Genomic DNA, 13,766 nt, shown 5'->3' on the forward strand with positions numbered 1-13,766 from the left:
CCCTCAGGGGCCCATGCTACATCAAGGCCTGGTGTGGAGAAGTATACTGGCAATTGATACCACACTCTACTATATAAACCCATGAACCTAGCAGCCACTGACACAAAAGATTACTGTCCCCAGGACCCTAGCCCAACCAACTATACTATGCCTCTTGGGGCCTCCCTTGCCACCATTCCCTCATCGACGAAGATAGCATAAATACCAAAAAACAACCAATTTTACCTTGACATATCTGCCATATAAAAAGGTTAAGAACATAAAATGACAAAAGAAGAACCTTATATATATGTGTGTATATATATATATGTGTGTGTGTGTGAAATCTTGTGAACACATATGTAAATTATGGCAATTTTATTGCATCAACCCCATTAATTTATTAATGGAATCCATTACAGTACTGTAAGTGCTTCTACATTCACATATAACGCTCCTTGTACTGCAAAACACTAGGCAACAAGGCAGACAACAAAGAGAAATATATTAATACTGCACTAAGCAATGCAGTAGTCCCAACTGCTGCTGATCAGTTTCTTCCGCCACCTCTAGGTCGTCCACGCATGAAACTGTGATGGAGTGGACAACTTGACTCATGGTTGGCCTCATATCCCTTTCGTCTTCCACACACTGCAAAGCCACCTTAACTAGAAGGTCCATTCTTTTTTTTTCATACATCTCACACAAACGTGGATCAACTATTTCTTCCACCCAGTTCTCCCTTGTCATCACCACTTCCTTGATCCAAGGAATCAGCTGCAAATGTCTAACTTGTCCGTCTTCACCAACTTGTTGGAATCCATTGGAACTGCGACCTGTCACCAGTTCCAACAGCAAAACGCCAAAGCTGTATACATCCACCTTGGATGTTATGGGCAGGTTCATTATCCACTCAGGCGCCAGATATCCCCTTGTTCCTCTTACCCTTGAAAAATTAGATGTGGTATTATCAGCTCTGTCAAAAAGCTTGGACAGACCAAAATCAGCTACTTTTGGCAAGAAATCTTTATCCAAGAGCACATTCTGCGGCTTGACATCGCAGTGAAGAACCCATTCCAGGCATTCTTCATGAAGATAAGCGAGGCCCTTTGCGGTACCAACTGCAATATTGACTCTGTTCTTCCAAGTGAGCACAGTAGAATCACTGAACAAGTTCTTCTCCAAGGACCCATTTTCCAAGTATTCATAAACTAACAATCTGTGTTTCCTTTCTGCACAGAATCCCAACATAGTCACCAAGTTCATATGATTTATTCTTCCAATGGTGCTCACCTCACTCCAGAATTGCCCCTCCCCCTGGTTCACACCCGCCAACCTCTTTACAGCAACAACTCTCTCATCCTCCATTAACACTCCTTTATAAACCACTCCCGATCCTCCCCTTCCTATCTCATCCCTGAAATTGTTTGTAGCTGTCCTTAACTCTCTGAAAGTAAACCTCCTAAAGCCCATTTTCATGGCTAAATAACCTTGGTCCACACTGTGCAGAAGCTGGTACTTGTTCTGACTGCGTAAGTAAGCCCAACCAAATCCCACACAGATTACTTCTACCACACCGAAGGCAATAGCGAATCCAATTGGGTACTTCAAATACTCCCCTTGTGCATTGCTAGTTGTGTAACGTACATCAAATTTTAGGACGGAGGAATTAGCTTTTGAACAACCTAGAGCACTAGACTGATAATCAAGAATAGTAAACTGCCTGAGCCGTTTATTCCATGAAGGAACCTTGACATACATATCACCGGAGAACTGTGAGCCGGACTGGCCATTGCACAGAACGCTCTTCGCATAACATACGCCATTTCCGTCAGCCGAATACCCGAAACCCCGGCAGTTGCAGTCGCTTCTGCAAATGTTTTGGCAAGCCTCAAAAGATAGTCCCCTTGTGTAACCTATTAAGTCGTCGTAGCCATAGAAGTCTGTGTGCGGAAGCTTGATGAACTGCACCTGCGTCTTGTTGCAGACGATGTCGAACTCCATCTTACATCCTTGATTCCAGTCTGCCGGGTCGTTCATTTTGAATCCTGGGGGACAAGTACATGCAGGGGTTGGTGTGTAAACACAGAGCCCGTTTTCCCCGCAGAGACCGTGGACTCTGCATCTTCCCAGTCCAGATGGAAGCCATGAAACTTCCCACCTTTTTGTTTTGTTGTTGAGGCTGTATAGCCTGAGAATCCCATCGTAGTCCATCGTTAATCTTCGCTTGATCCCCGGACCAACATCTAATGCAGCAAACTGCAACTTGTCGCTCGAGGAGAAACGGCCGAAGTCATCAAGAATTGCATACCTCGAGCTATTATACCTATATATGAAACAGTAATTCCAAGCAAGAAAACATTGTAATTCAATATAAACAGATACAGAAGTTCAAAGAACAATTGCTTCATAAGAACTGATCCCCAGCACAATTGCAAGCTAATTTCGTTTGTGAGAGAAAGAAAGAGTAGTGAGGGAGAGAAAGAGTACTGAGAGAGAGAAAGAGATATATGCAGTACATCAAAATATAGCTAATTATTTCTTGGACAACTGAATGACAACTTTGCTTTTTCATAGTTATCCAACCATTTAATCTGATGGATGGTTAAGAAAAAACCGAAAAGAAAAAATAGTAAGAATTTTTCTAATCTAGTGTTAGTTTACACATTTTTCTTTCTTCTTTTTCTCTTAATCATTCATCCACCTCAAATATAGTTACTCAGCCATTTAATGAGGATGATCTAATTAACATTATGGACATTTAAGAGAAAAACAAAGAAAAAAGTGATAGAAATTTTTTAAATTTAGTATTAGTTTACATATTTTTTTTTCTCTCAATCATTCATCTACTTTACACAGACAACTTTAGTTAAATGATTGGGTAACTCTCAATAGCTAAGTCATCATTCACTTTGAAATAGAGAAAAACTAAATGATTACACTTATTTTTTGTGGACATATGACAACATTAAACCTGGGTCCTCACTCTACAATCTCGATGGCTCAGATCTCTCTTTCATATATCAACAGGGATGTAAAAGTGTGAGTTCATATAGAAACTCACGACTGAATCAATGAAAGCTTAATTATTTTTTAATGGTGAAAAACTTTGGGTTCACGAAAACTTGACATTAAAAAAAAATAAAAAACAACAAAATAAAGAAACAAATGAAACACGAGAAATTTGTTAAAATTTTATGAAAATAAAGCAAACAAAAAGTTGTTAATTAAGGTTTATCAAGTAAGAAAAATGATAAGAAGACAGATATAAAATTATTAGAAATATTTAAGTGGCAATATTTGAATCACTACAACAAACTATGTTATTTTTTCAAGGAAAATGATTAACTTGAATCGGCAAATTCAAGGAACTGGTTTTATTTCCAAAAAACTTGTGGAGAATTAATTTAGTCGGCCTTTGGAGTAGAAATTAAGTAGGATCCTTCGAAGACATCTGTTCGGGTTGGAGCAAGTTGGCTTATCTATGTATGGAATGCCAACTAGAAATTATATATGACAGCTTACACTCATTCATAAATTTAACTACACAGACAATTAAATTATTGCAAGAAATATGAAGGACGCACTAATTAATCATAAAAACTTGAGATTTGACATTTTATTTAGAAACTGTGCTATGTATAGTTTAGATTTTATGATTTAATTTCTATTAAGCTTTTAAACCTTTATAAAATCTTATTTACATGTCTGATTTGTGTTAACTTGTTTAATTGTCTTACAATATTTAGCATTTTACATCTATTTACTCAATTTGACTTATAAAAAGTATCCGTATCGTCTCAAGAGCAAGACGAATCTGCAGGCAAGGTTTGTTTTATATATATATATATATATATATATATATATATATATATATATATATATATATATAGTGAGTGAACAGTAACTCTAGCTTTTTTCAAAGTCACATAACCATCAAACCAATGTTGTCTATCTAAATGGATGGTTGAAAAAAAAACAATAAGGTAAATGTGTGAACTAACACTAGATGAAGAAAATGTCTATCACCGTTTTCACTGGGTGATTTCTGGCTTTAATTTTCTCTCTTTAATTTTGTCATATATGTATATATATATATTTATTTGTTAGAGCTACTAAGTATGTATTCGAGCTACATCTGGCAAATAAACAAAATTAAAGTTGGTTTTTGGAAAAATAAGTGGTAATGCACACTAGAATGTAACTTAGAAGCAATCGGTGACGGCAGCAGCTCTACTGCTGGCCGCTAGGATAACACCGCTGGAAGTGACCTGTGTTGTGCTCTAGAGCGGGCCAATTCTGTGGTTGAGATCCCTATCATCATCTTAATTAACCAGTTAGAAAAGGTGACAGGTGAATCTGATCAAGGAGGGTTAGCGCAATGGGACAGGAAGACGGTTCACTTAAAGGGTTTGATATTCGAATTTGGTCATTGTCCCAGTGTATTTGTGTATTATTTCTCCAGGCTGCAAAAATCAAGGGGAAACATTTGAAAAAACAAAAAAAATACCTTGTCCTTCCGTTCTCAAACACATCGTTGTCCGGGTTCGGCCAGTACATGCTGGACCTTTTGGGGCCAACGTAGACGAAGCTGAAGACGTTGTCATCGTTGAAGTAGGCGCGGTAGTAGCCGGTGGTGTAGACGCCCTCAGCCTTCCTGGACGCCAGCCGCGTGGACATGGTTAACGGCTGCCCCGGCAGCAAGGTGTCAGTCGGGTAGTCGAAGCTCTGCCACACCACTCTTTCCCTGTCGTCCACCAACACCAGATTTCCCGTCTCCCGCAGCTCCACCCGCACCGCAGCCCCCGCATTGCTGCTGTTGCCGCTGCTCATGGTGGTCGTCCACACGAAGCTGCCGTCTGCGTCCAGCAGGGCGAGGTCACCTCTTTTCCAGAAGGACAAGCGAGAGGCCCTGCTGTTTACCGGCCGGTCCCGGTTGGCCATCCAGACGACCGCCGTCTGGTCGGGCAGCTCGGCGAACCAGATGGCAAATGAGACAGCATTCACACCCACTGAGTAGAAACCTGCCTTGAACGTTCCTTTCTCCGAAACGAGGACGTCGTTGGAGGCCCTCTCAGCAGAGAGCGAGTCGCCTCGGTACAACATGTTTGAAGGCCGCCGGGGCGAGGCGGCGACGGAGCCAATCAGGGCCACCACCAAGGCGAAGAAGAGAGCACGTCCCAGCCGCCTGCTACCCTTGAGAAGCAATGGAGTTCTCGCCATCTTTGTCGTGGATTTGTGTTGGCCTCCGCAACAAAGAATATACAGAATCTCTCCTTTAAGGACAATTCAGAAAGAAGCAGAAAAGACCCCTTCTTCTCTTCATGATCTCACGAGCTTAACATTATTTCTTGTTCGGGATCGAACAAACTCCATGGTCCTCTCTCACTTGGAGAGCAGGTGGAAGGAGCGACCAGTCAAAATAAAAGACCGGATCTTAGCTGGCGCCGGGTCATCATCCTGTAGGAAGCTGCCGCGAGGTCATCGTCCTGTACAAGTGGATTGACGGGGTAAAAGTCGTGACTGACAGGGTTCCAAGTCCTCCGGGGCCTAAAGCCGCCGGCGGAGGCAGGTGAAACTTTTTTTTTCTTTTGTTGTGTTTCAAGGATTAAATTATAGTTTTAAAATTTAACAAAGGTTGAAAGACAGTTTTGAATTTTTTTTATAGATTAAACTAAAACTTTTACATTATATATATATATATTTTATTTATTTTTAATCTGAAGCTAGCACCCTTCTAAAATTTGGAAAATAAAATTTAAAATTCTAAAATGTTAAAAATTTTAGGTGAGCAGGTGTAGGCAGTTTCCATCACCAACCTCACAAAAATCCTTTTGTTTGGTATTATTGTCTTATACTATTTACTCATTTATATCTAATGGTGCATCTAAAATTGTCAGTCTTTTGAACGAGTGCTCTTCGCCAAAAAATTTCTGACACTGGCTAGCCCATGCCATTTTTTTTTTAAATTATTTATTCATGTCAGACCAAATAAAAAATTGTACATTGGCCACCAGGTTCACTGTTGGTTTCTTGAGGCTTTGGTGGAACATCAGCGGTAGTAGTTTTGGTATCTCTATCCAATATCTCATAAACAGCTGGATGGAATCAAATGGATAATTTTTCAGTTTGGTGCGATTCATTGAGTCACTTTTTTTCTTTTGAAACTAACACTACAAAAAACCTATGCATTACCGACGACCCGAACGTGTCGGTGAAACATGGCAATGCCACAATAAAGGTTTTATCGACATTTCGGTTCAACTTAGGCAAAGATAGCATCGGTACAAAGCGTCACCAACATACTGGAGCAGCGCATCCGTCTAGGGCAATTACCGACATCTAGGAGTGTCGTTGATAGTATGTATTTTTCGACATCCGACGGCCCGAACATGTCGGTGAAACATGGCAATGCCACAATAAAGATTTTATCGACATTTCGGTTCAACGTAGGCAAAGATAGCATCGGTACAAAGCGTCACCAACATACTGGAGCAGCGCGTCCGTCTAGGGCAATTACCGACATCTAGGAGTGTCGTTGATAGTATGTATTTTTCGACATCTTACCAAACGTTGGTAAAACTTTATACCGACAATGCTCTTGGATGTCGGTAAAACTTTTTATCGACAATAACGTGGAGGTCGGGAAAACTTTAATCGATGTCCACAAAATGTTACTATTATTCTTTATCGACACAAATTTATTGTCGCTGAAGGTGTTTTATTTTATTTTTCTCTAATCCAAGTAGGACACATTTTTTTGAAAATCGGAATTCCATATACAAGATACCTTCTTACATTTTCTATGTATTAAACAAAACAAACAAAACAATTAAATGTTCATAAACCAAAAATATATGTATCCTTATGTTACAATACAAATGATTCACTACAGTACAAAATTACAACAATATGAACATAAATTTCTCCCATGATAATGTCATCATCAAGGTAGAAATTGTATGAGGTTTGATGGTGTTGGCATGTCTACAACGAACAATAAAAAAACATGTTAGTTCTATCAGAAACTAAATTTAAGAAATAGAACTCATTACACCAAATTAAATGTTACTTAACCTGTATCACTAAGCTGTTGTATCATAAAATGAGTAATCTGAGCATGAAATTCAAGAAACTGAGACTTAAACGCAGAAACTGTATACTTCAAGGCTGCATTTTTATCCTGCAAGGTATACATGATGCTCGAATTATAGGACAAACCAAACTGACAAGGACTGACACCAATCGTCATCATCCGTACTCTACCATGTCTCTCCTATCCCATCATCAAGAAGTAGGTCATGTTTTTAGTTTTCAGTGTATCCTGCGACCCTTCAGACATCGTTTGGAGTTATTCTTTTAGTTGATCCTATAATATATGATAACATCATAATGACAGGAATTCACGCATGGCATGCATTAGTTGCAAATTAAGGGGCTGGTCTGATGGAGTGGGAAATAGTGCATGTTCAAATTAATTTCATGGGTACTACCATCTTATTGTTAGTCAAACATGTGTTTTGAGATGAATGGAAGCATGCCCACCTCATCATATTCACACTATGTAAGCATGCCCACCTCACCATATTCACACTTTCAGTATACTGTTGCCAGAGGGGGGTAGTATAGTTGATTGGACTGGTGGGCCAGTGAGCGCTTGGTCGTTAGATCGGTTCTCATGGGCACTACTTATTTGGATTGCAAATGGTGGCAGGCGCTACTCTTGGGTATACAGTTCACCCAAGCCTCAATGCAGCTCTAAACCCAAAGGACAGATTTGATTCAAGTCAGATTCACATTTAACTGTGTCCACTTTTGCAAATATTCACATATTCGGAGTTGAATTTGAATTCTAATATGAATAAAGAAAAGTCATATCCGAAGTCTAATTCGAAATCCAATTTCACAATTCGATCTGATTTTTACATTCATATCTGAATCTGAATATGAATTTTGAATAGAGTTTGACTTATTTTCAAAATGTAAGAACATTAAATATATGATATTTGTTTAAAAATAAATATGACCTGAATTCATATTTGAATCCACTCGGATATTTTTATATATTTGAATCCAATCAGATCTCATTTTTTAAATACGAATCCAATCCAATTTCTTAATTGGATATTAATTGTTTTCCACATCCGATTTTTCAAATGGTTTAGTCAGATATCTGATACAAATAAGATATATTGACATCCCTAACTGCAGTGGAAGAGATAGGGGATTCGGCCTTTCATCTGGGCGATGGATTCCCTCCAACTCACCTAGATGTAGTATATGGTGTGGCTGATCATGAGAAGTCACTCTAAATAAAAGAGAAATTGGCAAAAAATGATTGAAGTAAAAGACAGGAAAAGGAAGCAATAATGATAGTGAACTTACTGAAATTAGTCAATTATGTAGCTAGGGTAATAAAATTAGGGAGACCGAGCCTCCCAGGTTGCAATCGGTGCTTAATTATGCAAGGGAAAATAGAGGAAGTTTACCTATTTTTCACAACCAAAGTGGCGAGTTGTAGTTCTGGTTTTCATGGCTCACTTAGTTGGCAGTGATGCCACCACTATAAGATGTGAGGTATGTAGTTTCAAGTGCTTTAGTGATGGATTCATAGTGTTTGTTAGTTCTTACTTAAGGTAATTTTCCTTTCCTTTTTTCCTTTGTTCCCCACAAACCTCAATTAGGAATGATACTTTAGAAACACATTTATCGACAATACCATGTAAGAAATGTAATTATATCCGACATTAAATTTTTAAAACTAGAAACAATACCTATTATTATATGTCGTTCCCGATAACAAAAACTTAATGTTCTTGTTATCAAACACCCATTTGGTGTCTATGTTCTTCCTTAAATTTTGATCATTGCAATTAGTTAACAAGTTCTCGACATTGTTAGAGATGTTATGTGGAGAGAAAAAGAAAAAGCTAGCTAACAAAATAGAAATTAATTAACTAAAAAGACATCCAACATTACAAAAAGCAGCAAAAAAGCATAAAAGCTATAGATACTACAACAAAACAGATGTTTTACTAGCAGACTGAAAGTAGACTGTCAGTAATAAATAGATTTCAATGACAACTGGACAACGGTGACAACAAAGATACTTTTTATTGATGGATGAATGAGGTCATCAGAAAATGTTCTTATTTACTGATTCGCCTTAAGTACGCACCAGTGAAGGCCGCACATTTACTGACAGAGAGGTTGCTCATCAATATTATGACTGCTAAGATTGACGAGCGTGTGAAACCATCGGTGCTTGTTGTATCCCTAATGTGCCCATAAACCATCATTAATAGCATAGTTGTTTTACTGATGGTATGTTTCTCCCATCAGTACTAAGCTCAAACACATTAACAGCTTCTATAGAACCATCAATACTTAGGTTAATATTGATGGTGCTTCTTGCCATTAGTGATTGGTACCCCTATCTTTTCCCCCTGATCCCCTTTTTTCTTCTCTGTTTCCAGATCACTGCAAAAGATTAACAACTTTCTCTTGCCGATGAAGCTTTCTGATCATCCCTCCATTACTCCTAGCGACGAAGTTCCCTCTCTATGACCCATCTTCATCAACAACTACTTTTACTAGCTACCTTCACCAGCTGTTTGCTTAAGGAACGATCCTACACGTCCTCTTCTTGTGCTCCTGTGAATGACACAAAATATAACACAAGAATAGGACAACACACTAATCCACCACTTGTTTCTACACATGGTCATAAAGCATGACACAAGGCAGCAAAAATCTGAACACACACAACAATAAAATTTTAAGCATAGAAAACCTTTCTCACACACTTTTAACCCACCCGAAGGGTTATATATATATACATGACACACACAAAAAACTGACAAATAAATCACATGACTATTGGTGATTCCGTTATGGCCATAATTAACATATGCATTAAAGAAAAAAACAAAAACTGAAAATTAAAGGTAGGACAAGCTGTGGAGGCACTTGTGCACACGATTCTTTGAACATGGAATTGTTGGGGAACCAAAAAGGTGGATGTTTTACCTTCTTCATAATAACAACTACACATTTCTTTGCATTAACTTTCATCACTCCGCCTTAATGCAAAGTTTGAGACACCAAGGTGAGACCGAAACTTTACAAATTTTGGGTATAACAGTGTCTTAGTAAACCCATTTGCAACTTGCTCATTGGTTGAGCAATACTTCAATACGAATTGATCTTTAACAACAATCTCACAAATGAAATGATGATGAAATTCAATATGTTTTGTCAGTTCATGGTAAATCAGCATTTCTATAGTAGCCTTGTTGTCACAATGGATTGGTGTTCCTTGACTTTGACTTTGACCAAGATCTTCCAAAACTTGACGCATCCAAATGGCCTGACTAGTAGCTGCAAATGCAGCAATATACTTCACTTCTGAAGATGATAATGTTGTCGTACTTTACTTCTTTGAACACCATGGTATAGCACATGATCCAAGTGTAAAAACGTAGCCGCTTGTGCTCCTTCGATCATCTATAACTCCTATCGAGTCATTGTTAGTATAGCCAAGTAACTTAAACAAACATCGAATTTATACCAAATTCCATATTCAATAGTTTCATGGATGTAAGGCCAAATACGTTTTACTGCACCGAGATGGTGCAATGATGAATTGTGCATGAACCCGGATACCAAGTTGACAACAAAAACAATATTTGATCGTATATGAGCCACCAACTAGACCTTTAAACAACATTTCATTGGCCTTCACAGTCCCATAAAAAAAAGTCAAATTTTTACATGCATTCATGGGAGTAGAAATCGACTTGCAATCTAACATAATATACTTCTTAAGTAGGTTTAATGCATATTTTTCTTGAGAAATAAAAATGTCATTATTTGTTTGGATAACTTGAAGACCAAGGAAGAAATGCAATAAACCCAAATCTAACATTTCAAAATCACTTATCGTACTGTCCTTGAATTTGTGAATGAGCACAACACTTGATCCCATATAGATCATGTCATCTACATAAACACATACTACAAGCATGTCAATATTTTCATTTTTCAAGTATAATGTAGGTTCACTCTCACAACGTCGAAACCCATTTCTGTGAAGATATGTGTCAAGCCTCCCATACCATGCTCTTGGTGCTTCTTTGAGACCATAAAAGGTCTTCTTCAACTTATACACCTTCTTCTCTTGTCTACTTATGACAAAACCATGTGGTTGACATACATATATCTTCTTCTAAAGTACCATTCAAAAAGGTAGATTTGACATCAAATTGAAATGCCTTCTATTTTAAATGAGCTGCTAGTGCCAGTACTAGTCTAATAGTTTCAAAAAGAACAACTCGAGCAAAAGTTTCAAAATAATCAATGTCATATTTTTATACATACCCTTTGATGACTAGTCTGGCCTTGTATTTTTGCACACTCATTTCACACTTATAGGTTCTTTTCTTTGTGGAAAGTCTGTAAGTTGCCATGTATCATTTTTCTTAATTGTAGTGACCTCTTCTTTTATTGTTTTTTTCATTCTTCTTTACCACATGCTTCCTTATAACATGATGGTTCAGTTATCATAAAAGCAAATGAACGAGAAGTATATATGTCATATAGGGATCATACCTTTCCTGGTAGAGAAGATTCATCTATAACTACTTTGACATCTTCTTCATGATCTGTATTGGTCTCTTTTGAATGAGTAGCACTTGATAATGATGCATTTGAGTGAGAAGTTGATTCAACAAATGGAATATGTTGATTTTCTATTGTTGTCCACTCCCATGAACCATTCTTATAAAAAATGATATAATGCCGAATGATTAAAGACTTTGTTACCGAATTGTATAGTCGACAACCTTTTGATTTATTACTATAACTCACAAAAATACATTTCTTACTCTTTTTATCCATTTTGTCTCGACTACTAGAATCAAGCAAGGAGTAAGCAATGCATCCAAAAACTTTTAAATTACCTACATGAGACTTTTTCTCCCACTATGTTTCATATGAAGTCATAATTGTAGACTGCTTTAGTTAGTGATATGTTGAGAAGATACACAGTTTAGTCATTGCTTTAGTCCAAAACTCATTGAGAAGATGCTTCTCATTCAATATACTACAAGCCATCTCTATTATTCTTTCTTTCAACAACCCAATTTTGCTGAGGAGTTTTTCTTATTGTTAATTGTCTATGTATACCATATAATTTTTAGAAATTGTCAAAATTATTTGAAAGAAATTTTCTCTCTCTATTAATACGAAATATTTTTATAGGTCGCCCACATTTTTTTTTCATAAATATTTTGAATTCCTTGAATTTTTCAAAGGCTTCAGATTTTTTAATATGAAGAAACACCCAAATCATGCGAGAAAATTCATCAGTGAATAGTAAAAAATATCTACTATTATTCAAAGATGGAGTTCTTGTTGGCTCACAAATGTCAGCATATGCTAATTCTAAGGTAGCTTTTTCTCTTCATGGTTTTTCCAACTGGAAATGGAAGACGATGTTGTTTTCCATACACACATGCTTCACAAATATCTTCATTAATGGTAAGACGAGTTAAATCAACAATTAATTTTTTCTGCCCCAATAACATCAGTCTATTGTAGTGCAAGTGTCCATATTTTAAGTGTTACAACATAGACACTTTATTCATGTCTGCAACTAAGGCATATGCATCAAAGTGTGAAAATTCGATTGGAAACATTTTGTTCTTTGTCATGTGCACAATCATAGGTGGCATGTTAGAACATCTCTTTTTGATATAATATACATCATCATGAAATGAAATCAAATATCCTTGTTGTGCTAACTGTCCTACACTTAGCAGGTTATATGCTAATCCAAATATATAGAAAACATCATGTACCAACCTTTTAGCACCACCTTTAATTGGTATCTCAATCGTGCCTTTATCATTAATTTGCGCCTTTTTGTTGTCTCCAAGTTGAACTTGTAACTTTATCAGTTCATCAATATGTCGAAACAAATATTTCTTTCCTGTCATATGATTACAGCATCTACTATCAATAAAACATACATGATCAATATTTTCTTTTGACTTTGTATGAGTAAAAAACGCGATCGCCCCTGTGCGCGGCAGCTCATCGCATGCTGCCGCGTGCATTTTGCTGAGGCGCCGGGCACTGTTGTACCTCGGCAGCGGACTGCAACAATGTAGGCCCCCTCCCCACCTCCCCCTTTTTTCTTGCAAAACTGACAAATTGGGGGTAAGTTTTTTATTTTTTTAAGTGGCATGAGCCCTGCCCCCACCCCAAAGGGGTATTTGTAGGGGTAAGGGCCAATCCCACTTAGTCAAATCCTATTTTCTTTAAAGAAAATGAAAATAATTCAAAATTATATGAAATTTGAATGAAAATTTTGTGAAATTAAAAAAAAAATCAAATTGTGAGTTTTGGCTCCAAAACTCTTTATAAATAGCCTCACAATCCTCCAATTTGGGCATGAGCTAGCCCTTGAACTCTAGTGTATTCTCACTTGAAGACTTAGAGTTTTTCCCTTAACTCTCTCTCCCTCTCCCTCTTCCTCTTTTTGTTTCTCTCTTCTTCTCCAACTTGGAGCAAGTTTTATCAAGGTACAACTCTCTTACAGTCGTCTTCTTGGAGTTTCACTCAATGGGAATTTATGATCATTCCAAGTTAAGGTGTTCATTTTTCCAAAAGTCATTCTCATTAGAGGTATATTAGAGGTATGTAGTCATCATCCCTCTCCTTTCTTTTTGTTGTTTCTTCCATTCTTCATCTTCCCATGGCCATATAAGATTGCTTTAAAATAT

General features: G+C 37.4%; 1 protein-coding gene across 1 annotated transcript; it reads right to left on the reverse strand.

Annotated features, from left to right (window-relative positions):
* Positions 1-418: 418 nt before the first annotated feature.
* Positions 419-5,260, reverse strand: LOC116267094 (putative receptor protein kinase ZmPK1). The gene is made up of 2 exons (XM_031648661.2): positions 4,490-5,260; positions 419-2,305 (listed from the first exon to the last, which is right to left on the reverse strand). Exons 1-2 carry the CDS (start codon positions 5,200-5,202, stop codon positions 487-489), a joined length of 2,532 nt encoding a protein of 843 aa, XP_031504521.1. The 5' UTR covers positions 5,203-5,260; the 3' UTR covers positions 419-486.
* Between the last annotated feature and the right edge of the window lie 8,506 nt (positions 5,261-13,766).

The sequence above is a fragment of the Nymphaea colorata genome, chromosome 13 (assembly GCF_008831285.2).
Source record: "Nymphaea colorata isolate Beijing-Zhang1983 chromosome 13, ASM883128v2, whole genome shotgun sequence".
Classification (NCBI taxonomy): Eukaryota; Viridiplantae; Streptophyta; class Magnoliopsida; order Nymphaeales; family Nymphaeaceae; genus Nymphaea; species Nymphaea colorata.

Excerpts from the sequence above, each read along its gene's own strand:
- LOC116267094 (XM_031648661.2), bottom strand. The coding sequence starts at position 5,202 with ATGGCGAGAACTCCATTGCTTCTCAAGGGTAGCAGGCGGCTGGGACGT. Across the intron at positions 2,306-4,489 it reads TTTGAGAACGGAAGGACAAG|GTATAATAGCTCGAGGTATG; the intron begins GTATTTTTTTTG and ends TTTCATATATAG.